The 24,519-nt window shown below is 51.6% G+C and overlaps 1 protein-coding gene across 1 annotated transcript; it reads left to right on the plus strand.

Moving 5' to 3' along the window:
• Positions 1-18,979: 18,979 nt before the first annotated feature.
• On the plus strand, positions 18,980-20,188 carry LOC135812983 (uncharacterized). The gene has a single exon (XM_065326202.1). It carries the CDS (start codon positions 18,980-18,982, stop codon positions 20,186-20,188), a length of 1,209 nt encoding a protein of 402 aa, XP_065182274.1.
• The last annotated feature ends 4,331 nt before the right edge of the window (positions 20,189-24,519 follow it).

The following is a 24,519-nucleotide window of genomic DNA, read 5'->3' on the forward strand; positions in this document are numbered from 1 at the left end:
TTGAGACTTTTCGTCACGCTGGTTTACTCGAATTTGCACGGGTTTCACTGTTGATAATGTCAAGAGTACACAGCGAAAAAATTGGAACTCCACGATCGAGTAAAATGAAATATCTGGAGCGGGACGCAATTGGACGCATTTGGGGCATTTTTCGTACTGTCGCTGCGATCTAGCGCTGGATAGACGGTGTGCTGGCTATCATGATCGACCTCATTCTCTTCCTCTCGCGGAGACCTTTCCAGGAAGCCCTAGATTGTGAGGATTGAGTGAGTAGAACTGAAGCTATGATCCAAGGAACACGAAAAAATGCAGAATTTTGAAAAATTCCTGTGGCTCTTAAAGGGGTAAATTTCACGGTTCGCGTGAGACTCGGCTGGAAGCCGAGTTTTCCGCATCTGCTCGCAACCTGAGAATATACAAATTTAAATCATGATTTATATGAGAAATGCGCAAAAAATAATATGGCTGCTAAAGGGTACCCGTTAACCCGCCCGTTAACCCTTTACCGTTTGTACGTACAAATTTCGACCGCTAGCGGTCGATGACTTCTATGCGCACAGCGCTGGACTGGTTCACCGCAGAGAGCTGGGATTTTCCCTACTGGTAGCCAAGATGTACGCGCAGAGGGTGCCTACAATTTTTTTGTGTGCAATATAACAAATCGCGAAAATTGCGACTTGAAAAATGCGCTTTGGGAAAAGTGCGTACCCTGAGACTTTTGGTATTGCTTGCAGATTATTTCGACTTTTGCTTGAGCTGGCCTCACGACTGTCTGCCCTGCTGTGCAAGCCATGGACACGAAGCAAGCTCTTTCGCTTCTGGAGACCCTTCCTGACGACTCTGTCGCTGCCTCATCCAGCGAAGATGAGTTTGTGGAGCCAGACAATCCTGTTGAAAATATTTATTCTGACGACGACCGCGACGATGACATGGCGAGTGAAAGCAGCGCCAGTGAGAGTGACATGGATGTCACAGACGACGACAGTGTCGCCGAGATGAGTGCCACTAATGGTGGAAGGGGACGTGGCAGAGAGAGAGAGAGGATTCGGCCGTGGAATAGGCCGTCGTCACGGTAGACTTTTTCGGGTACGATGGCGGGCGGGAGCAAATTTGTAGCTCCTGGCTCAGCAGCATCTGTTCTCTTCCCCAAGGATCCAGAGTGGCCCAAGGACCACGTTTTCTTCATTGAGGAGCTATCCAAGAATGGAGTGAAGCCAGAGGAGTTGCTTCTAGTGGACTTACACGGAAAGCCAGGTTGGTGTGTAGTAACGTTGTCCTGCCCAGCTGTGAGAGATAGGATCGCGGCAAGTGGAGTCCGGATCGCCGGTAAGGATGTGCATGTTATTGTTGGAGGCAGCCAAGTCACTGTGGTGTCCTTGTTCGGCTGTCCCTTGCATTTACACGATGGAGCGTTAATCAATTCTTTGGAGGCACATGGGAAAGTTTTCGGTCAGCCGACGAGGAAAACAGTCAAGCATGGAGATTATGCTATCGAAACAGGAACCAGGCAGATTCGAATCAGCTTGCAGAAAGGAGTACCGAGTACGCTGAGAGTAGGTAGTGTCACTGTACGTACATGGTACCCTGGCCAAGTACAGACATGCTACCTCTGTACACAGACTGGCCACGAGGCAAGGTACTGTCCAACACGCAAGAGTAGCAACCAGGCGTACGCAGGGGCCGAGGGTCAAAGCAGCCAGACCCAGGCAACCCCAAACACGCATGCAGGAGAGAAAGCACTGTACTCACAGGTCACACAAGGTCAGAGCAATACGCAAGAACGGCATGGAAATACCGTAGCGAACACAAATGAAAGTGCTGAAGGCGGACAACAGGAAAAAGACGCATCAACCCCAGGCCGGGGAGAAATACACCCGACCGAACACAAGGGAAAGCACCCCCTCGACGGGATCTCAGAAACCTCACAGCAGGAAAACGATACCTCCAGCACAGAGCAGAATGAAGAGACAAACCGTACATATGCCTCCGCTGTTGATGAGCGGCATCACAGGCACCCTGACCCCAACAGCGCGGAACAAGCGACTGGCGATGAGTCTCTGCCCCAGGAAAGCCGGTCCGTGCAAGATGAACAACAATCATCTGTGGACTCAGCCAATCCTCCCCAAGGGCTGCAGCAGCAACAGCAGCAGGCCTCTACACCTGTTGCTCCATCGCTGCCACCACCATCCCGAGGTAAAGCCGCCCACTCATCTCCAGATGAAGAAGGTTTTACCCTAGCGTCGGGAAAGCACACCTTCGCACCCCATGTCCTGACCCCCACCCAGCTGACCCCCGAGCAGCAGCCAGCATTCAATGTCGACATACAACAGCAATGGGCAAAGCAGGCCAGCGCGAAAGAGATGGCCGATGTTGCCAAACGAGTAGCCGCAAGTCATCGACGGCACTTGAGTAAGTAAGCATCCTAGTAATAGTGGTCAGGAACATTTTTGCGCATATCAATCTGTATTCTACTACTGTGCTAATTCTGCCGACACTCTTACAAATGGCGTCTCTTAATCCCCTAGCACCCAGCTTTTTCCCCTCTAAGTCAAATCTAACCAGGCCTACCAGTATATGTCCTACTCACGATGCAGAACCCCTCCCTGCCCTTCTTGCTGATGTGACATCTAGCCATCCACCCTACACGCCCATAACACATTCATTCCACCTTAGGATAGGCCAACTCAACTGCCAAAGCGCCACTCATAAGATCCCAGTCATTGAGTCGCTACTACACACTGCGTCCCTTGACCTCCTATTCCTCTGTGAGACGTGGTTCTACCAATCACTGCCGGATGCAGCCATCTCAATTCCCGGATACAGCCTCCTGCGTAAAGATAGAGACGGTGCCCGACACTCCGCGATAGGCGGAGGACTTGCTGTTTATATTCGACAATCGCTTATGTGCCATTTCCAACGGCGGACCGACCTTGAATGCAAACTGGAGCACATTTGCGTGGAATTTATAGAATCGCAGAACAGTCGAAAGAATACATTCCACATGTTTTACAGGCCCCCTCACCGATCATCAGCAGAAAAACACGACTTTTTTGTGTCCTTCCAGTCCACCATTGCCAACGCACTGTCAGCCTCAGGCACGACAGTCATTCTCGGTGATTTCAATGCCAAACTCCGACAGTGGAACGCAACAGATGTTGATACGGCAGAGGGCAAACAGCTAGCAGGATTGTTAGACGACCTTGCACTACAGCAAATTGTCCGAAACACCGCAACGCGATACTCAGCTACGGGTAGCCAGTCATCACTTCTCGACCTGGTTATCACAGACGCAGAGCATCGTATATCCGACCTTGAAGTCCTAGATCCGCTATCAGACCACTGTCCCATAATCTTTAAATATCTCTCAGGAAAGCACACCCCAAAGCACCCGCCGCCCCGCTTTGTACCAGACTACGCGAACACTGACTTTCAATCTCTACGACAGAAACTTTCATCTCTTCCACTCCGGGAGTGTATGCTCGGTGCTTCCACCATCGAGAGTGCGTGGTGGGCATGGGAGTCATGCATCACACAAGCCATTGCCAGCTGCTTAGCGTACAGACGAGTTTCATCTCGAAGACAGCAAACCAAGCCTTGGTTCACCCCGCATCTGCATTACCTTCATCGCCAGAAGCAGCGCCTTTTCCGTGCCGCCAAGCGCCACCAAACAGTAGCATACTGGTTAACCTACAAGGCCCAGAGGAATGCATATCAGAACCAGTTAAGAAATGCCAAGACCCTGTACTTCAAGCGCCTCAGTGAGAATATTCACGATGAGCAAGATGCCCACCTTTGGTGGAAGAAAGCCAAGACACTTGCCAACATCTCCTGTAAGAAAGATAAAGTTCCTGACCTAACGTGTGAGGGCTACACGGCACAGAGCGAACCAGAGAAAGCAGAAATGCTCGCGAAGGTATTTGAGCGCCAGTGCACTCCTGCTCACGGTACAGGTACAATACCAGCACCAGCCGACGACTGTCCGAATGAATTATTCTCTCTGCCAGTCTTGGCCGAATCCTCAGTGTACCGGGTGCTCCGAAGGCTCCCGCAGCATAAGGCAACAGGCGGGAACATCTCGAACAGGATCCTCCGAGAGATCGCACCATGTATAACGTCCTCTGTTACCGACCTGTTTAACGCTAGCCTCACCTTAGGTGAGTTTCCTAGTGCCTGGAAGCTGGGAACAGTAATCCCCATATTTAAAAATAAAGGTAACCCGTGTGATCCCTCCAACTACCGCCCTATAACCCTACTCCCAGCTATTGCGAAAGCACTAGACAAGATTGTCGCCACCAAATTCGGTCACTATCTCGAGGTCAACAACATCATTGTCCCGGAACAGTTCGGCTTTGTCCGTGATCGCTCCACAGTTGACCAGCTGATACAGCTCACTACTAAGATCGCCTCGACCATGGATAAACGCATCCCTTACGATGCTGCATTTCTCGATTTTGCGAAGGCCTTCGATAAAGTGCCGCATGACGTGCTTCTCCAGCAACTCGGGACTATCTGCGATGCTCCGGCTACGAGTTGGTTTAAGAACTACCTCGATACGCGTACATTCAGCGTCCGAGTCCAACACCATCTGTCCTCCCCACGTCCCGTCAAGTCTGGAGTACCCCAGGGTTCCCACCTCGGGCCATTGCTTTTCCTGGTACATATCAACAGCCTACCCAGTGCCTCGAAACGCAACCAGCACGCTGATGTTTACCTGTTCGCGGATGACACCGCCGTCGGCCAAGCACGAACCAAAGGTACCAGCCCAATGGAGACTGCCCTGCAGGACACATTTGCCTGGGCCGACCGAGTAGGCGGAACCTTCAACCCATCGAAAACCGTTGTTATCTCATTCGCTGAGGAAGGAGCTGCAGAGACCATCCGCGGTATCCAGCCGTCAACCAGTCACCGTCACCTGGGAGTGTTGTTGAGTGAAACACTTAGCTTCCAGGAGCATATTGAACAGACAATAAGCAAGTTTAGACAACGCTGCGTTCTTCTGTGCCATATGGCTGACCGTTTAACAGGAGACATCGTCAGGAAGCTGTACCTTACGTATGTCCGCCCCACAGCAGAATACGCCGCCCCAGTATGGGAGTCCTCCCTCTCTGCTGCACAGCGGCTCACCCTTGAACGGCTGCAAGCCAGAGTAGCTCGCACAGTCATGCGGCTTGAGAGATGCCCTTGCCCATCAGACGAGCCCAAGTCATCATTGTTTAAACAGCTGGGGTGGCCAAGTCTATCCTGGCGCAGGAAGATCGCCTGCCTTATGGAATTCTTCCATTTGGTCACCACCCAACCAGAACTTTTTGAAGCAGCGGGATACTGCCCCACGCGTAGTCGCCGCCGCCAACTCGCATTCACTCTGCCACGGGTTGGGAAACACGCCGGGAGGTCATTTCTCTTCCGCACCGCTACTGTCTGGAATGCCTTGCCCGCAGACCTGAGAGCCACAGCCTCGCAGTCCCTGTTTCACAGTCACATTTGCACGCACTTCTCTGACACCAAACACAATGCCACTCCTCACTGACATGCCTCTGTCCTCCTTCTTTGTGCCTTGCGCTTATTCTTATTAAATTTTTGTGTTTCTGTTTCGGTACATTTCGTATTTCAAGGCATATCCCGAGGCTATAGGTATCATTGATTAAAGGACCATTCTGGAACATTCAGCATAATTGTATTTCTCTTGCTAGGCTGTTCATTACGAATTATTAGCCCTCCACTGTCTGCTATCTCAACCCTACAGCCTCCCATTATAATGGAACTCCCTTCAATTTAGACTACGTCTTTGGGAAATCCTCAAATATATAATAATAATAAATAATAATAATAAATAGAGGTCGTGGTGCACAGGTACTATGTACAGCCAGCGGTGCAACCTGCACTAGTCGATAGTACTTGGGACAATGCTGACACCGCTGTGACTGGTAACACTCCTGCATTCCACCTAGAGAATCTGATTTATTGCATATTGCAACAGTTTGCCCGATCGGCAATAAATCCAAATAATTATTAGTGCTAAATAGTGAAATCTGTGTTCGTTTTCTGGACTTGAAAGTTGTTGCATCGCATTACGAGGGTTTTTACTTTCAGTATCACCCCATTTTGTACATAATAAAAGTGAAAAATATAAAAGTTACGGCATGAACAATGACAGTCGGTTTTTGCTGTACAAATACCTGAAACGGTAAAGGGTTAAAGGGGAACTGTCACCAAAAATTTTCTTTGTCTTATCTTGTAGTTCTTTGGCTCCTGATCACGATGGTGTTATCCGTTTTTCTCTGCGATGGCTGGAAGTGGGTGAAAACTTGAAAAGAAGGTGCCCAAAATTGTCCCGAAGTACCGAGTGACGTCACGCCGGACTTGACCTCCACGCGTAGATTCATCGTCAAAAACGAAGTCCAGCCCGTGTGCTGGTCCATCGAGCCAACTGTTCGATGTACGGTACATGCTTGCCTTCTGAACTCGGACACTCGATGTGTACGTTGTACACAATGAGAACGCCAAAAGGGGACAAAAGAAACAAAAGTCTACAGCAGTTTGTCGCACTGGTACTTCCTCCACGAAGCTCCAGCTCTTTGTTTTATTTGTGATTACGAAGGAGTCGAAGGATGTTTGTTTGCTGTTAAGTGTGACACACATACCTCGTACTTGAAAATTATGACGTTGTATCGAAGGTGGCGGTGTTGTCCACCCGGCTGTGAAATGAAAGACATCAGAGTTTGTCATCTGCATCTTCAGCAACATCGCCAGATGAATCGCCTTCACGTACCTACATCGCGTTCCTTTGGGGCTCGGGTTGGTGGTGTTATCGCCGGCCGGAGGAGTACTGTTTTCTGCATACGCACTCATCATCGTGTTGTTCATCACACGAAAAGTTCAAGACAACAACGTTGTTGCCCCCGTAGGCGACGTTGGCGACAAGCAACACCCGTCGTATGCAACTTACTTTGTATCCACCTGTAACAGTCCAACTAACTTCAGTAGTCATTCTTGGAATAAGCAATGATCCTTGCCATAATGCATTCTTATATACATGAACAAGCAATGATGGACATAACACCTAACAGCAGCAGCGTGATAATAGCAGGTGATAAGTGTATCCTATTCCTAGTGTTAGTAGTAACAGTGAATCTGTTACACCATTCCCCCCTCTCAACTGTCAGAACAGTACCAATTCGAAGGAACAGTTATGGTAACTAATGATCATGCCTGGATATGTGGAATGCATGGTAGCCGAAAACAACACTGATGAACTCAAGATCCAGTGCATGTCCTCTGCAAATAACGCCTGGCTGGCAGGGAAGCACTATCCTAATCATGCAGAATGCTACATTTCTATTGCAACACGTAGAAACTAGCAATACAACTGTGGCTGCCAATTAAATAGCAATTTTATGAAAAACGGTCCAGGTAGGTTTTCAGCGGAATAATAGCGTTTCCTGCTTCATCCATCAAGTATTCCTCCGGCTCCCAGGTGGCATCTCGGTAGCCCTTCCATTTCACTAGGTACTGCAAGCGCCGTCCTCTCTTCTTGTGCGACAACACCTTTTCGACAATGTACCGCGTATGGCCATCCGCATCAGTTAGGGGTGGAGGTGCCGGCTGAGTACGGCCCGGTATCTCATTGCCATGGTACAGCTTGAGGGCAGCAATATTGAACACTGGATGGGCCCGAATGATTCTTGGAAGAGCTAATCTGTACGCATTCGGGGCCACTTTCTTCTGCACCTTGAACGGCCCATACCACTTGAGCCTTAATTTGTGTGAAGGCCTGTCTCTTTCCTCGGGCGTCAGCAGGAAGTCCCTGAAGACCAACACCTCATCCCCCTCCTTCAGGGCGTCCTCCACCCGTCCTCGATCCGCATACAATGATTGCCGGGCCTGCGCCGCCACGATGGCATCCTGTGCCTCACGTAGTGCCTCTACGCGGCCATCCAGCCATGACAGCGGACCATTCGTGTCCATGCCAGCTCCAGCTTTCTGCTTCGTCAATAAGCTCGAGGGAGTAACTGGATGGCATCCATGGTGGAGGAAAAATGGCGTGTTACCTGTTGACGCTTGATCGGCATTGTTGATCGCAAACTCACATAGCGATAGGAGTTCATCCCAATTGTTTTGCCTATGGTTGACGAAAGCTCTTAGCGTATCCTCAATGACACGGTTCACACGCTCAGTCATGCCATCGGTCTGCGGGTGGTTGGCCGTGCTCATTTTTAGCTCCACGCCAAGAATACTGAAAACCTCCTTGAAGAACGCCGACGTGAATCGCGGATCTCGATCACAAACTATCGTTTTGCTCAAGCCATGGGCAGCAAACACATGATCCACGTACAATCGGGCTGCCTCCTTAGAGTCAACATGAACAGTCGTCGGGATCAGGTGCACATACTTCGTCAGACGGTCCACAAAGGTTAGAATGGCGCTATGTCCTCGGCAGGTCAGCGGCAGTGCCATGATGAAATCCATGCTGATGTCTGTCCAGGGCTGTTCGGGGACTGGAAGGGACTGCAACAGTCCTGCCTTGGTCTGGCTACCCTTTACGCGTTGGCACCGGTCGCAAGATTTAACGAAGTCCTTCACAGTACTTCTCATGCCTGGCCAATAGAAGTATCTGCTCAGCTTCAGGTAGGTCCTGTCTCTCCCCGGATGGCCGGCCGTCAGGCAATCATGATTCTGTTTGAGCAGTTGCAGCCGTACCGGACCGCGAGGAATGCAGAGGCGAGCATCGCCCGATGTTACTAGGTACAGCCGCCGGTCCACACTGTTCCAGACGTATCGCTCATGCATGGCGTCTTCGCTGCAAGCCATCAAGCGCTTGATTACTGGCGAAAGCTCTGGGTCACTATCATACCCTGGTGAGATCTGATTCGCAATTCCTTGATTCACATCCAGAGAGAACTCGTTTCCATTCAGTTCCAAGTCTGGTCGACGTGACAACGGGTCTGCTATGTTACACTTCCCTGGCTTGTGATGTACCGTGTAGTCATAGTCGGCCAGGAATTCAATCCATCGAGCCTCTCTCTTGGTTAACCCTTTACCGGTCTACCATAAGCGTACCGATACTATAGTATCGGTACGTTTGGCCCTCATTTTTTTGGGGTCTTGTTGCTAGGAGACAGCTAAAATGGCGCTCTACGCGTAGCTGAGGTCCAAGGCTTTCTGACGATGTGCAAAACAACCATGCTTACCTTACAAATTTGTGCCGTATCGATCGACTGAAGTTTGTTGAAATTGGAAAAGACGACCATCCGCCATGCGCGCATTTCAAGAATGCGAGTGCATCTCTTGGGGCCGTGTTTGACAAGCGTTCTGAGGGCAGTAACATCACCAGTCGAGGCTGGATCTCCCGGGAGGTTTTGCAGTGTAGTGTGTTGAGAAAAAGAGCTCCGTTGAGTCCTGCTAGTTCAAAAATATATCGTCCACGAATGAAGAAACAAAATTCTCCAAACAGAGAGGAAGCCTTCTTGCTGCCGACACGGCGACAGCGACTGTCACAAGGACTCGTCAGGTGCGATCAGCTGATGCGCCTGGCCCTGAGAATCACGGCATGCGTAAGCTCGCGCCTGAGTACTCATCTGAGCGAGAGTGAATCTGACGCGAGCAGCCATGAGATGAACAAACCGAAACTGCGATATCGTGGAATGGGAATTGCTGCTGCTGGCGTATCGCCGATGGCGAGGTGTTGGTGTTCAATGGCGGTATTGTAAAGAGCCTACATTTCTTGTAAAGACGTAGCCCTTACCTGATTGTTTATCGTACGACTTCAGCTCCATCACGAACTTGGTACGCCCGTCATACTGTGATATTCGTGTATTTCATTCGCAATTGTTTTTTCTCTCAGCTTGAAGGGCTACCATGGGCCCTATCCTTGCCTGGACCTCGTCATATTTGAATTTTCTGGAAGCGTTCAGGCATACAGATTTTGAAAATATATGGTTTACCCATACCTACATCACATGGTTCTTGAGTTATTGCTGGTTGTGTGTACATGTATTTGCATGACCACCCCTCACATACATTGCGTTAGACCGGCAAAGGGTTAAGTTTGGTTTGGTCCTGAGGTAGACAACTCCCATGTTGTCGTTGTAGAGTTGAAAGTGGCGAAATAGGTAGACTCGCCAGCACTGCAGGGCGTACACTACAGCCAAAGTTTCTCGCTCGGCGGCCGTGTAATTCCGTTCGGCAGAAGACAGCTTTCGGCCCACGTAAGCCACAGGATGCCAGGACTGGTCCTCTGCTTGCTGCGTCAAGACTCCTGCCACAGCAAAGTCACTTGCGTCAGTCTCAACGCGGAAATCCTGACTGACGTTTGCTAGTCGCAACACTGGTGCATCCAGCAGAGCAGACTTCAATCGCTCAAATGCCTCCTGTCGAGTCTGATTCCACTCGAAGCGCACATGTTTCCCTGTCAGTTCCTCCAGGGGTTTGGAGATGGCCGAGAAATGGTTAATGAACCTTCGAAAGTAATTAGCGAATCCCAGAAACTGTCTTACGTGCGTGACCGTCGTCGGGACAGGCCAGTTATGCACGGCCTTGATCTTCTCTGGATCTGGAGAGATGCATTGGCCGTCTATCCGGTGCCCAAGAAGCAGAACGTCTGTCCGGCCGAATTCACATTTAGACGGTTTGCAATATAGCTCATTCCTCCTGAGGGCGTTTAAGATGGTTCTGACATGATCGAGGTGCTCCTCCCATGATTTGCTGAATATGAGGATATCGTCTAGAAACACCACAGCGAATTTACGCAGGTATGGCTGGAGGACACTGTTCATCAAGGTTTGGAATGTTGCCGGGGCATTTGTTAGGCCGAAACCCATCACTGTGAACTGAAAGTGACCGAATGGGGTATTTATTGCTGTCTTCGGAATATCTGTTTCTTCTATTCGAATCTGATTGTAACCGGACCTCAGATCTAGCTTGGTGAAATACGCACTGCCTTGGACGGTATCAAAGAGGTCGTCAATATTCGGTAGGCATGCCTTGTTCTTAATGGTTATGCGGTTTAGCTCACGCCAGTCGCATACCATTCGAAGTGTTCCATCCGCTTTCTTTACGAAGAACACAGGGGCTCCGTATGGGGATTTGCTGGGCTGGATGAATCCTCTACGGAGCAGCTCGGTGAGCTGAGCTTGAAGCTCATCCATCTCTGGTTTTGGTAAACGATATGCTGCACGAGATGGCGGTTTAGCTCCTTCTTCCGTTTTTATCTCGTGATCTGCGCCTCTTCTGGGTGGCAGCTTGTTTGGAAGCTCATCGGGAAAGACGTCCCCGAACTCCTTCAGCAGGTCCTTGAAATCCTTCTGATCCTCCCTACCCGGACTATCCACCGTCTGTGGCTCGTCCGGATCTGCTGTCACATACGCTAGGATTCCTTCTGCGCCACCTCTCATTGCATGCCTAGCCTGCTTCCCTGAGATGAGGAACGTCTCGATCGGTGGGTTGGATTTGTCCGTGCCATCACTTTCACTCGGTTGACAGATGATGGATCCACCCTCCAGCTTGATTTCATTGGTACGAAAATTGATCTGTGGGTTCGTCCGGGTCAGCCATGGTTTGCCGAGGATCACGTCATACCGCGTCATAGGGAATACTAGGAACTGTTGGTGCTCGCTAAAGTCGCCGACTACGGTCTTCAAGCTGTCCGTTTTCGTAATAGGCTGTGAGCGGACCGATCCATCAGCAAGTGTGACGTTCAGGACGTCGCTACCGATCCATCAGCAAGTGTGACGTTCAGGACGTCGCTACCGGTTGTTGTGGAGATGTTGTGCTTCTTGACAAGGTCAGTTGAAATGAAGTCGTGGGTTGACCCAGAATCCAGTAGCATGGTAACGCGACGTCCATTTATCTTGCCCTGGACGCGCAGTAGGTCGTGTTCGTTGTCGGTGGAAATGCTCCCTGTGCTGGCGGTTACTTCATTAGGCCGGCCAACAGTATCAGGTGACGAATGCTTGACAGGCGAGGCTTGAATTTCGGTCTCCTCGAGGCGTGGTTCCTCATTTGCTAAGGGGCTGAATTTGTTCTGAACTTTGATTCGTGGCCTATTCCTGGGTGCTCTCGTGTTCGCCAGTAGTCGCACTCCCTTCCTTACTGGCGTCCATCGTTTAAAGAAGGCTTGCTTGTGGCGTTCCTCCCTCCTTCTGGACAGAATCTGGCAATATGGCCGGGTTTCCTGCAGGTGAAACACAGCCTTGAACGACCCTCTGGCTCCCTGGTTTCTCTCCCACCGGATGGTGTTGGTTGGCTTGACCAGGGTCCAGGCTGGCGCCTCTGATGCCCTGGTGCGCGCACTGCCTTGGCGTAGCTTGCTTGGGCTAGCCGCATCGACTGGTCTGCTGAGACCGCAGCTCGTATGGCTTTGGCCAAATGTTGCGGATGCTCCCTAAGTACCTCACCGCTTAAGCCCTGAGCCAGCCCACGCGTGAACAAGATAGCTCTGGAGTGGTCATCAAGCTCGGGAACTTGTAAGCTAAGCCGCGAAAATTTGTTGATGTATTCGTCAAGAGTCTCATCTTGGTGAAGAGCGAATAAGTCGATGCGCGCCTGTTCCCTGTCATAAACCGGGCCGTACACTTCTCCCAGCTTGCTCTTCAGGTCTGGCCAGTCGGAAAACAGCGTGTTTGCCTCCTGAGAGGCGATAAACCAAAGACGAGCGTTGCCCTCCAGAAAACTCGCCGCGTAGCTCAAGCGCTCCTCCGCGTTGTCCAGCTGCAGGGACTTCATGGCGAGTTCGATGGCGAAGGCCCACTCCTTGAACTCTCTTGTATCTCCACGAAACACAGGCGGAGACTTAACATGGCGCATGCGTGGCCTCTCTCCGCTGGGAGCTTGAGCACGTCTTGGCGTTTGATCTGATCCATCGCACTGACCGAGTGCGATAAGGTGATTCAGACGCTTCTGAATCTCGAATATACCGTAGGCGACTAATGCGGCCACTGCGCATAGCCCGAACATGACGAAAAGAAAAACCATCCTCTTGCTACCAGTGTAACAGTCCAACTAACTTCAGTAGTCATTCTTGGAATAAGCAATGATCCTTGCCATAATGCATTCTTATATACATGAACAAGCAATGATGGACATAACACCTAACAGCAGCAGCGTGATAATAGCAGGTGATAAGTGTATCCTATTCCTAGTGTTAGTAGTAACAGTGAATCTGTTACACCACTGCTACACTTTCTGTAGTCTGGGCTTCATGTATGACTAACACTGTTATTGATGTATTGACTTTCAGTCGGCTCCAGTTACAGCTGCCGGTACACATGATACATGAACTGTCTGACCCCTTTCATGCATTCGTATGCAGCTGTCACCTAACACCGGCACCGCTTTTGTCATCGACTTGTACTAGTATGTATCATTTGCCGCTACGCTAGGATCGGGATTGTAGTCCGTGATCCGTAGGCGTAAAGGGGGCTTGTTTTCCTTGGTGTGGGAGAGTTTTAGGTTCCTGCTTCGGTGGTGCAGGTCACTAGTTTTTGCTCATTCTTGTTTTACCGTACTGGCAATATATGTTGCCGCAGTGAGGCCATGAAGCGTTACATTGGCACATGTTTGCCGCACGCAGGGCGTTACATGCAAAGTCGCACAGGAGCCGTTACACAAGTTTCTATATTGCCGCAGTCCTTTTTTTGCTATTGCAGGACTTCCTGCTGCGTCCAGTTTTGAACTTTTCACCACGCGGTACACGTGCTTTCACAGTTTTCAGCCTTTTTTGCAATGAAAAGATCGCCGCACCCCGCCGGACGCGCGTTACGAACTCAACGAAAATTTGTCGCACTAGCCTGGTCGCGCGTTACGCCGCACCCCCCTGCGTTACGTGTTACGCGGCAACATATATTGCCAGTACGGTAGTAGGAGTTAGCTGTTTGGCATGAGAATGAAAGAGTAATAATACAGTCTTCTAATAATAAAGTAACGACGTTCCGTTTGTGGAATGGTGAATCAAGACGAGAGGTAAAAACATTGGTCCTTCGAGAGCCGGATTCGAACCAGCCGGACGGAAAGATAATGGACGTCGACAAGCGGCACAGTGAACAGGTCAGGCGATCTCAACGTGAGACCAAAGGCCGGAAAGTGAAGCCGACTTGTTGCAGCAGGAGCGACAATATCAGTAACGTTGTCGCAGGCAGCGTCGCGGAGGAAACCGAAAGTATCTCCTCCTCGACACTGAGCCGATTCTCGAGTGTTTCTCGACGCCCTTCGAGCAGTGCTGCTGAAGCCAGAAAGCGGAAAGCGGAGCTGGTGGCAGCGCAGCGTGTGGCTGCACTTGAAGAGGAGGCGAGAAGCCATAGGCTGGAAAGCGAGAAGAGACTCTCCAATCTCCAGCTCGCCGCGGACCTGGCGGCGATTCAGGCCGACGAGGAGGTCGACAACGGAGGCTTAGCAGCACCCGTGCTCGACTACGGCCACAGCGAGAGGGCAATGGACATGCAGGAGTCACACTACTTCGTGAGGGACGGTGAAGAACCAGTATCTGCTCAAGACGCAGAACAGCACCCACAGCACGAGGAGGTCGAAGTGACTCAAAGTGTCATGCCAGCCCAGGGGTACACGGACAGTGACCCACATGACGCGGCTACTCCAGCTGTAATTCCAGCCACCAGCCTTGTGCAGCCTCTGTGTGCTGCGGAGATAAGGATCCAGGAGTTGGAGGGGCAGCTGAAGTTATGCCGACAGAACACTGGCTCCATTGAGCGAGCCTATGACGACAAGCTCACTTTGGAGCTTGAAGCAAAAAGACGACTGAAAGACGAACTCCAGCTACAGCAACAGACGATTGCAACCCTGAAGCAGCGGATCTTCCAGGAAGACGCAAGGCATGCTGACCAGGTGCAGGTGATCAAGTCCCTGGAGGGAGATCTTGCCAAGGCCGAAGCAAGTAACGACCGTCTCCAATGTGACTTGGTAGCTAGAGACCATCGCATCAGCCAGCTCACCAGCACGTCATGCGACCTGGAGGACCAAGTGCAGAATCTAGAGTACGAGCTGGAGGAGACCAGAGCTCAACTAGCAGTCATGCAGGTGGACATGGCACCTTCCAACCGGGAAAGGCACGAGCTGCAGACCAAAGCGCAAAGTGAGCCACGTGGTGCGGCCGGTGCCGACACCTTCACATGCGATCTCCCTCCGTCCAGGAGCGCGGGAGCAGGGTGCCGTGACGATGGACCCCCGAAACGACCAGCAAGTACTGATGGTCCTGCTAGCCTGCAGACGCAGGCCACATCAGGTGACAGCATACAGACAGCTGTTGCATCAGCAGTGTCACAGCTGGCCCAGGTATTGTCGGACAAGCTGACGCCACCAAGGGCGACCACTCCAGCCCACCAGAACACCTCGGACAAGGACCTGCCGAGAATGATGGCTAGACAATCAGCCACAAAAGACCTGCCGGCCTTCAACGGTGATCCGACAGCATGGCCGATGTTCAACCGGACGTTTACGGCCTCCACTGCAGAGTGTGGTTTCTCCAACCAGGAGAACATGACCCGTCTGCAGAGAGCCTTGAAGGGAAAGGCTTTGGACAGTGTGAAGCCAATGCTCGTCGTACCGGACAACATTGATCGAGTGATGCACACTCTCCAGATGCGGTTCGGCCAGCAGTCCATGATTGCCCAGGTCAAGACCATGCCTAAGTTGCGAGACGACGACTTCGAGCAACTTATTGACTTGGCGAACTCGGTTAGCAACTTGGTGTCGACCATGGAGCTCCTCAAGAGCACAGGCCACTTAGCTAACCCGCAGCTCCGCCAGGAGATCGTGCAGAAACTACCGAGCAGCTTGACCCGTCAGTGGGGAGAGCACGTAGCAGAGTGCAAAGATCCAGTGACGATGAAAACTCTGGCAGAGTGGCTCGCAAAGAGAGCAGATGCGCTCTATTGTGTTCGGAGAATCGACACGACGGCGGCAAAGTGTGTGCCAACAGGCAGCAATATGAAGCCGCCACCGACTGCTCGACAGAGCGGCCAGCGGCAGACTGCCTTCGTGGCCAGCGAGAGAAAGTGCGACTTCTGCGGACGGACAGGCCACAAGGTGGCTGAGTGCCGAGAATTCGCACGCAAGACGAGCAACGAACGCTGGAGATGGGTCAAGACAGAACGACGATGCTTCACCTGCCTTGGCCAGAGCCACCGCACTAGAGAGTGCCCTGACAGTACACCCTGTAAGAAGGATGGCTGTGACCGGCTTCACCATCCGATGCTGCACCCACCAAAGAGGAAGGACGATGTCGAACGCACGAACCTAGCTAGCGCCCAGCAGCAAAGCAGAGTCGTCCTGAGGACAGTGCCGGTAGCAATCCGCGGACCGAAAGGTATGGTGAACACGGCAGCACTACTGGATGAAGCATCAACGGTCACCCTGCTGGATTCAGACATCGCGAAGCAGGTGGGCGCAGAAGGGCCATGTATGCCATTGACGCTAGCATGGACGAACGATATGTGCCAGCAAGATCCTGACTCCAGGGAGGTCACGATCACCGTGAGCGGTCAGGACGGAGACCTCCAGCTGTCGGCCCGGACTGTGCGTGAGCTGCACCTACCAGCCCAGCATGTCGACATCAACCATCAGCGACAGCGTTGGCAACACGTGAGCAGCGCAGACATCCCGCTCAGCGCGACAAAGAAGCCGCGCTTGCTGATTGGCCAGGACAACTGCCATGTTATCTTGCCCAGGGAGACGATCGAGGGCCCACCCAACGCACCCACACTGAGCCGGTGCAAGCTAGGGTGGTCGATACACGGCCAACTCGGTGGCACTGATCAGGTACTGCATGCCCGACTTGACACAGCGGAAGAAGGCAGCGCTCAGGACACAGATATCGGCCTCCACCAACAGGTGAAGCACTACTTCACCACAGAATCGTTCGGTGTACAAGTCCGCAGCGAGAAAATACGCTCGCGACAGGAAGCGAAGGCGGAAAGGATCCTGGAATCCACCACGAGACGTATCGGGGAACGATGGGAGACCGGCTTGCTGTGGCGAGACGCTGATGTAAGCCTACCGGAGAGTAAAACGTCAGCAACGCGCCGCCTCCTGTCCATTGAACGCAAGATGGACAGGAACCCTGCATTCTCTGAAGCGTACTGCGCCAAGATTGCACAGTATATTGACGACGGATACGCCACCAAGCTCACACACTCCCAGCTCCAGATGCCTTCTCAGAGAGCGTGGTACCTGCCACATTTTGGAGTGACAAACCCCAACAAGCCAGGCAAGCTGCGCCTAGTATTTGATGCAGCTGCGCCAAGCCACGTTGTCAGCCTCAACGATGCCCTGCTGCCGGGCCCCGACTATCTCAACCCTCTCACCAGTGTGCTGTTCAAGTTCAGACAACACCGCGTGGGGTTCGGAGGGGATATCCGACAGATGTTTCACCAAGTGCACATCCGACCTGATGATCAGCCTGCACAGCTTTTCCTTTGGCGAGGCAGTGACAGAGACCGTGAACCTGATGTCTAACAGATGAGAGCCATGACATTCGGCGCTGTATGTTCGCCAGCATCAGCCCAGTATGTAATGCGAAGAAATGCAGACGAATTCCGGCACAGCGCGCCAGATGCAGTTACTGCAATCCATGACAAGCACTACATGGACGACTACTTCGACTCGACGCCGACGGCAGAAGAAGCAGCCCAACGGATCAAGGAAGTGAGTCAAATCCAGGAAGCCGGAGGCTTCTCCATCAGAGGCTGGGTCAGCAACTCACCTGATGCTCTTGCTGCCGTACCCATAGATATGCTCACCATCGGTAGTCACTATTAGCAGCGACAACGAGACTGTAGTGGAGAAGACACTCGGTCTGAAGTGGTTGCCCCGAGAAGACGCGTTCGGCTTTAGTCTGAGCCGTAGCCTGGAGCAAAGCAGCACAACAGAAGTGACAAAATGTGAAGTCCTACGCAAGCTGATGTCTGTGTTCGACCCCCTTGGTTTCTTCACCTACTACACCACGTCGGCTCGCATTCTGCTACAAGACATTTGGCGCACAGGCGTCGGATGGGACGAGCCACTACCAGGACCTCTCGTCCAAAGATGGACGGACTGGTGGACGGGAGTGCACAACCTTGGAAGCAGGTCAATTCCGCGTTGCTACTGCACGGCTATTGCGGACAGAAAGGACCTGGAGCTTCACGTGTTCGGAGACGCCAGTGAGTCGGCATTCGCCGCAGCAGCCTACTTCAGGCTATCGCTACCTGACGACAGCACCAGAGTCGCATTCGTGTTTGGCAAGTCCCGAGTTGCAACACTGAAACCCGTATCCATACCGCGGCTGGAGCTGCAAGCTGCACTGATGGCTAGCAGAATGGCCGACACCGTCCGGAAAGAGCATGATCTACCTATCGACCGCATCGTGCTCTGGAGTGACTCTATGACTGTCCTACGATGGATCCGAGCAGACGCCCGGCGATTCAAGCCATTCGTAGCACATCGTATCGGAGAGATTGAGGAGCTCACTGATGTATCGCAATGGCGGTGGGTCCCGACACACAGCAACCCAGCAGATGCAGCAACCAGAGCCCCACCTGAGACATCAGCAGCGCAGCACATCTGGACGAATGGTCCTGAGTTTCTGACCAAGCCAGAGTCTGAGTGGCCAGTAGAGAATCCTGGGCGAGACACTGCCACCAGCGACGACTAAGCCGAGATGAAGGCAGAGTTTACTGCGGTAGTCACCAAAGACGCGCAGTTAGCCCTGCCAGATATCAGCCGCTTCTCATCCTGGATTCGGCTGATGAGAACGACAGCATGGATCGTCAGATACGTCAACAACCTGCGTGCGAAAGCGTCAAGCAAGCCCACAGTCACTTGCTCTGAGTTGCTGCCATCGGAGTACCAGCAGGCCCAGAAGCTGTGGTGGAAGAAAGCACAGCAAGACAGCTTCCGGGAGGAAATTGGCGACCTACAGAAGCACAGCAATGTGAGCAGCAGCAGCAAACTTCGAGACCTCTAACCTGTGCTAGATAGCGACGGTGTGGTGAGAATGCATGGCCGAATTCGAAGTGCACCACCCGGAAGTCCACTGACGCCCGAACCTGTCATCCTGGACCCGTCGCACCCATTCACACAGATGCTCCTTCAGCAGTTCCATGTCTGGCATGGACACCATGGTCAGGACAGTGTGGCAAACGACGTCCGCCAGACGTATTGGGTCTTGAAACTACGCACAGCCGTCCGCCGTACCTGGACCGTATGCCAGCAGTGTAAAAATGAACGCGCGCAGCCAACACCACCTCAGATGGGACAGATTCCCGACGCACGCGTTGCCACGTTCATCCGCCCGTTCACACATTGCGGCATGGACTATTTCGGGCCACTGACAGTCACTATCGGACGACGTCACGAGAAGCGGTACGGCGTGATATTCACCTGCCTTACGACCCGAGCTGTACACCTGGAGCTGTCACACGACTTGACAACAGACTGTACCATCATGGCAATTCGCCGGTTGATCAGTCGCAGAGGGTGCCCTGGAGTTATCTACTCGGACAACGGCACCAACCTACGAGGTACAGCAAGAGAACTCAAGGAATCATTGGACCAGCTGGACCAGACACGCCTCACAGCTGAGCTCACACCGAGAGGAATCAAGTGGGAGTTCAATCCTCCGGCAGCCCCGCACATGGGGGGAGCGTGGGAGCGACTAGTGAGGTCTGTGAAAACCGCCCTGAGAGCCGTGCTCAAGGAACGTGCTCCGCGTGAGGATACACTCATCACGCTACTTACAGAGGTTGAGGCGATACTCACCAGCCGGCCGCTCACACATGTGTCCTCTGACCCAACTGACGACAACAGCCTGACGCCGAACCACTTCCTCCTAGGGACGCCATCAGCAGCACCAGTGCCCGGAGTATTCAGTGGTGATGACCTACATCTGCGCCGGCAGTGGCGCATCGTGCAAGTGCTAGCAGACCATTTCTGGCGCCGCTGGATTAAGGAATACTTGCCAACGCTAGCCCGGCGAACCAAATGGCACGGAAGAACAGAGAAGAAGGTGGAAGTACGTGATGTGGTGGTCATCGCCGACGACAACGCAGTGAGGATCACATGGCCGAAGGGGATAGTGACGGCGACCTATCCCGGCAGAGACGGCCTGGTGCGGGTAGCAGATGTCAAGATCCAGACTGGTGTGTTCCGCCGGCCAGTAGCCAAGCTCTGCGTGCTAGATGTCCGTTGTGTTAGTGACGGATAAATCGTCACTGGGGAGAGGATGTTGCCCCCGTAGGCAACGTTGGCGACAAGCAACACCCGTCGTATGCAACTTACTTTGTATCCACTGCTACACTTTCTGTAGTCTGGGCTTTATGTATGACTAACACTGCTATTGATGTATTGACTTTCTGTCGGCTCCAGTTACAACTGCCGGTACACATGATACATGAACTGTCTGACCCCTTTCATGCATTCGTATGCAGCTGTCACCTAACACCGGCACCGCTTTTGTCATCGACTTGTACTAGTATGTATCATTTGCCGCTACGCTAGGATCGGGATTGTAGTCCGTGATCCGTAGGCGTAAAGGGGGCTTGTTTTCCTTGGTGTGGGAGAGTTTTAGGTTCCTGCTTCGGTGGTGCAGGTCACTAGTTTTTGCTCATTCTTGTTTTAGTAGGAGTTAGCTGTTTGGCATGAGAATGAAAGAGTAATAATACAGTCTTCTAATAATAAAGTAACGACGTTCCGTTTGTGGAATGGTGAATCAAGACGAGAGGTAAAAACAAACGTACTTCCGTGCTGACAAAATAAAAATTACATCGTCGCGGAAGAAGTCAAAAAGGTGAAAGCTCAGCTGCTTTTTATTTTGATTTGGCTGTGTAGCTGCACGTGGGTCTCTGCCTCTTTGTCATTCTCCTTCGGTACGACGTACCCATCTGTGTTACAGTTCAAAAGGCGCACGTGCACCGTACATTAGAACAGCTAGCTCGATCGACCAGCACACGGGCTGGACTTCGTTTTTGACGACGAATGTACGCGTAGAGGTCAAGTCCGGCGTGACGTCACTCGGTACTTCGGGACAATTTTGGGCACCTACTTTTCACGTTTTCACCCACTTCCAGCCATCGCAGAGAAAAAACGGATAACACCATCGTGATCAGGAGCCAAAGAACTACAAGATAAGACAAAGAAAAATTTTGGTGACAGTTCCCCTTTAAGAAAATTACCTGTTCGTTAGTTAAAGGTACACCCGTTTGACCCCTAGTTACTATCGATCGATTGCACATGCCATTGCCAAGGCAATAGAGGAGGCGTAATGGCTCTGGTCTGGTTCGTGATGGCTCTGGTGTTCCACTACTGGTGTTGTTTACTTGCCGTTTGGTAATTTTCATCGTGTTCTTCTTTGCCAATGTACTGTACATTCTGAACGTTCTGGAAATCTCGCAAACGATACTGCAACAAGAGAGTAGTCGAGTACTTTCCCACTCCCTTATTTTAAGTGCAGGCATCCACGCTGAGGTAGATGATGGAGAAGGCAACAAAGAACTATACTACTCCCTAGTTGCAGTCCTAGTGTTGCGTACTCTGGCAGACCTATTCCTGGAGAGAGAAACGTCATCGCTTCTGGTCACGAATTGGGTCAATGAGTTTAGAAGACAGATTTTCTCATCTCATCTACCCAAGAAAGGGTTTGCTCCCCACACCGGAGCTCGCGCTATTCCGCCGACTTACCGACCCTTGCCCTTGCCGACCGACTCTTGCCCTTGCCGACCCTTGCCGACCCTTTCTTACAAATCATCGCCGAAGTTGCAACCACTACTTCGTACTCATCTACCCGCTCGTGACTATACTGTAAATGTACCCATATCCATGAAAGTGCTTGACAGGGGAAATTTCCTCCACTAGCGCCGAGTGTTGAGGAACACAGTTATATGTGCGAACGCTTGTTCAACTCAGTGCGCAAGTTTTGCTTTTGGAGGTGGTGCCAAAAACAAGGTGCATGTGTGACTGTGGCCAAAAGCCAACAGGGATTGCATGGCAGTATGAATAACTGCAAGCATTGCTGGCAGGCATACCATATTTCTGGGGTAAAAGACGCACTGGAGTAAAATCCGCACGCCCCATTATTTTTACCATGAAATACAGAAATCTTCCCTATCTATCACTCTGGACTTGATCTTCTGAGTATAAGCCGCACACCCCCTCCCCCCCCCTTTTTGGGTGAATTTTGAAGGTTCAAAGTGCAGCGAATATTCCTAAAATATAGTACGTAACGAAAAGACAGTGCCTACATTCCTTCCAAGTCACCACACAGTATTGCCAGCGGTAAAGCCGGGCATTCATGTCCATCACTACATTACCAGCTGAAAGTCTGAGCAATATCCACTGCTAGGGCATTCATGTCCATCACTACATTACCAGCTGAAAGTCTGAGCAATATCCACTGCTAGGACATTCATGTCCATCACTACATTACCAGCTGAAAGTCTGAGCAATATCCACTGCTAGGACATTCATGTCCATCACTACATTACCAGCTGAAAGTCTGAGCAATATCCACTGCTAGGACATTCATGTCCATCACTACATTACCAGCTGAAAGTCTGAGCAATATCCACTGCTAGGATAGAGAGTACAGCCAGTACTGAAAGAAGGAGATCATCAAATTAAACGGTGGTCAGATGGCAGAACGTTTCTCTGTCACCTGTCAGTCGCAGGGGAAGGAGTGATTCCGGAGAAGATCACTAGAGATCAATACGCATAAGGGAACATGGTTGAAGGTTGACCTGTTGATGTGGCATTCACATAATGGGTCAGATCTTACAAAACATCAATCTACACTGAAGACTGCTGTAAACAGGACATGACTTGACATAACATATTATACAACATTACACTAGGTAGACACTGCGCTGTGTACATATGTTGATAGGATCCAAACCTGGGAGTCGGAAAACATCTTAGTACTTTACGACTCACTGATCAAAACACCTTTGATATGGTTTTGCAAGCGCAGGCTAAAAAGCCTCGTCTTTCCGTACATAAAAAAGACAATTTTTCGATGTGCTGTCAAAAATCACTCTACATGTACATGTACTTGAGAACAATTTTTTTATAGACAGTGCTTGATGTGCATATTCTCTTTGTCCCCCCCCCCCCCCTCCCCCCCCCCCCCCCCCCACACACATACACGCACACGCACACACAATCATGTAGAGAGGTATTGACTGTGTACATTTGCCCCCCCACGTTTTAGTCTTCACGGTGTACTTCTGCCCCCCCCCCAACATTTAGGAGACTTGACTGCATGTACATGTATGTAGCCCCCCCCCCCCCCCCCCCCCCGCCGCCCGCCCCACACGCACACACAATCATGTAGAGGTCTTGACTGTGTACATTTGTCCTCTCCCACGTTTAGTCTTCACGGTGTACATTTACTTCTGCCCCCCCCCCCCCAACATTTAGTAGACTTGATTGCGCATTGTTGCCCCCCCCCCCCCCACCCAGGTTTTGGAGTCTTGACTGTGTACTTTGCCCCCCCCCCCCCCACCCAGGTTTTGGAGTCTTGACTGTGTACTTTGCCCCCCCCCCCCCCCCACCTCGTTTCTGAATCTTGACTGTACTTTGGGGGGGGGGGGGTGGTGTGGGTGGGGGGGGGGGGGGGGGGGGGAGGGGCAAAAGTACACTGTCAAGACTTATAAAGAAGAGGGGGGACTTTTAAAGTCAGACTACTAAACGTGGGAGGGGGGGGGGGGGGCAAAAGCACACAGTGAAAACTTATAAACGTGAGTGTATTGGGGGGGGGGGGGGGGGCAAAGTACACAGTCAAGACTCCTGAATGTGGGCGGGGGGGGGGGGGGGGACTTCACAGTCAAGACTCCGAAATGTGCTTGGAGAAAAAAGTACACACTCGAGACATCATAAGGTGGGGGAGGGGGGGGGGGGGGTGGAGGACACAGTCTAGAATCCTAAAAAAGGAATTCTTGGCTGTCTACTTTCCCCCTCCACACACACAATCTTGAATGTCTACTTTTGCACCCCCCACCCCCACCCCGCCCTCCCCTCCACCTCCCCTCCACCCCTCCACCCTCCCACACACACGCTTCCCCACGTTAACGCTAAAGAATCGTACTGCCGATGTCGGAACATCTTAGTTTAAAATCTTTATTCTCACGATGGCCTGTGGCCAATAAGAGATAATTATAGTGAGATTAGTATGATGGGGAAAATTTCATAGCTAGCAGTGATCAGACTAGATGTATGGGTGAGCGCGTGCATGAGCAAATTGTATTCAGCAAACAGGGTTGATATATTTTGCTTAATAAAGCTGGTGATTGAATATCGCGTAACGTTGATGAGAGGCCATTGAAATAATGGAGAGACGGGTGGGGAGACGGGGGGGGGGGGGCTGTGCATGGCTGCATATTGTAGGATGGCTGGTGCATGTCATTCATGGTCATTATGTGCATGCTGGACATAGGTCGACATGTTAAGGGGTTGTACGTGCTCTCCATGCTCCGCGCGGTCTACCCGCTTACCACATGTCTCGCTGAATGCCCGGGTTCAATTCCCGGCCAGGGAGGAAATTCA

The sequence above is a fragment of the Sycon ciliatum genome, chromosome 3 (genome assembly GCF_964019385.1).
Source record: "Sycon ciliatum chromosome 3, ocSycCili1.1, whole genome shotgun sequence".
NCBI classification, from domain to species: domain Eukaryota; kingdom Metazoa; phylum Porifera; class Calcarea; order Leucosolenida; family Sycettidae; genus Sycon; species Sycon ciliatum.

What these genes read in the sequence shown, in the direction of transcription:
- LOC135812983 (XM_065326202.1), top strand. Translation starts at nt 18,980, where the DNA reads ATGCATGGCCGAATTCGAAGTGCACCACCCGGAAGTCCACTGACGCCC.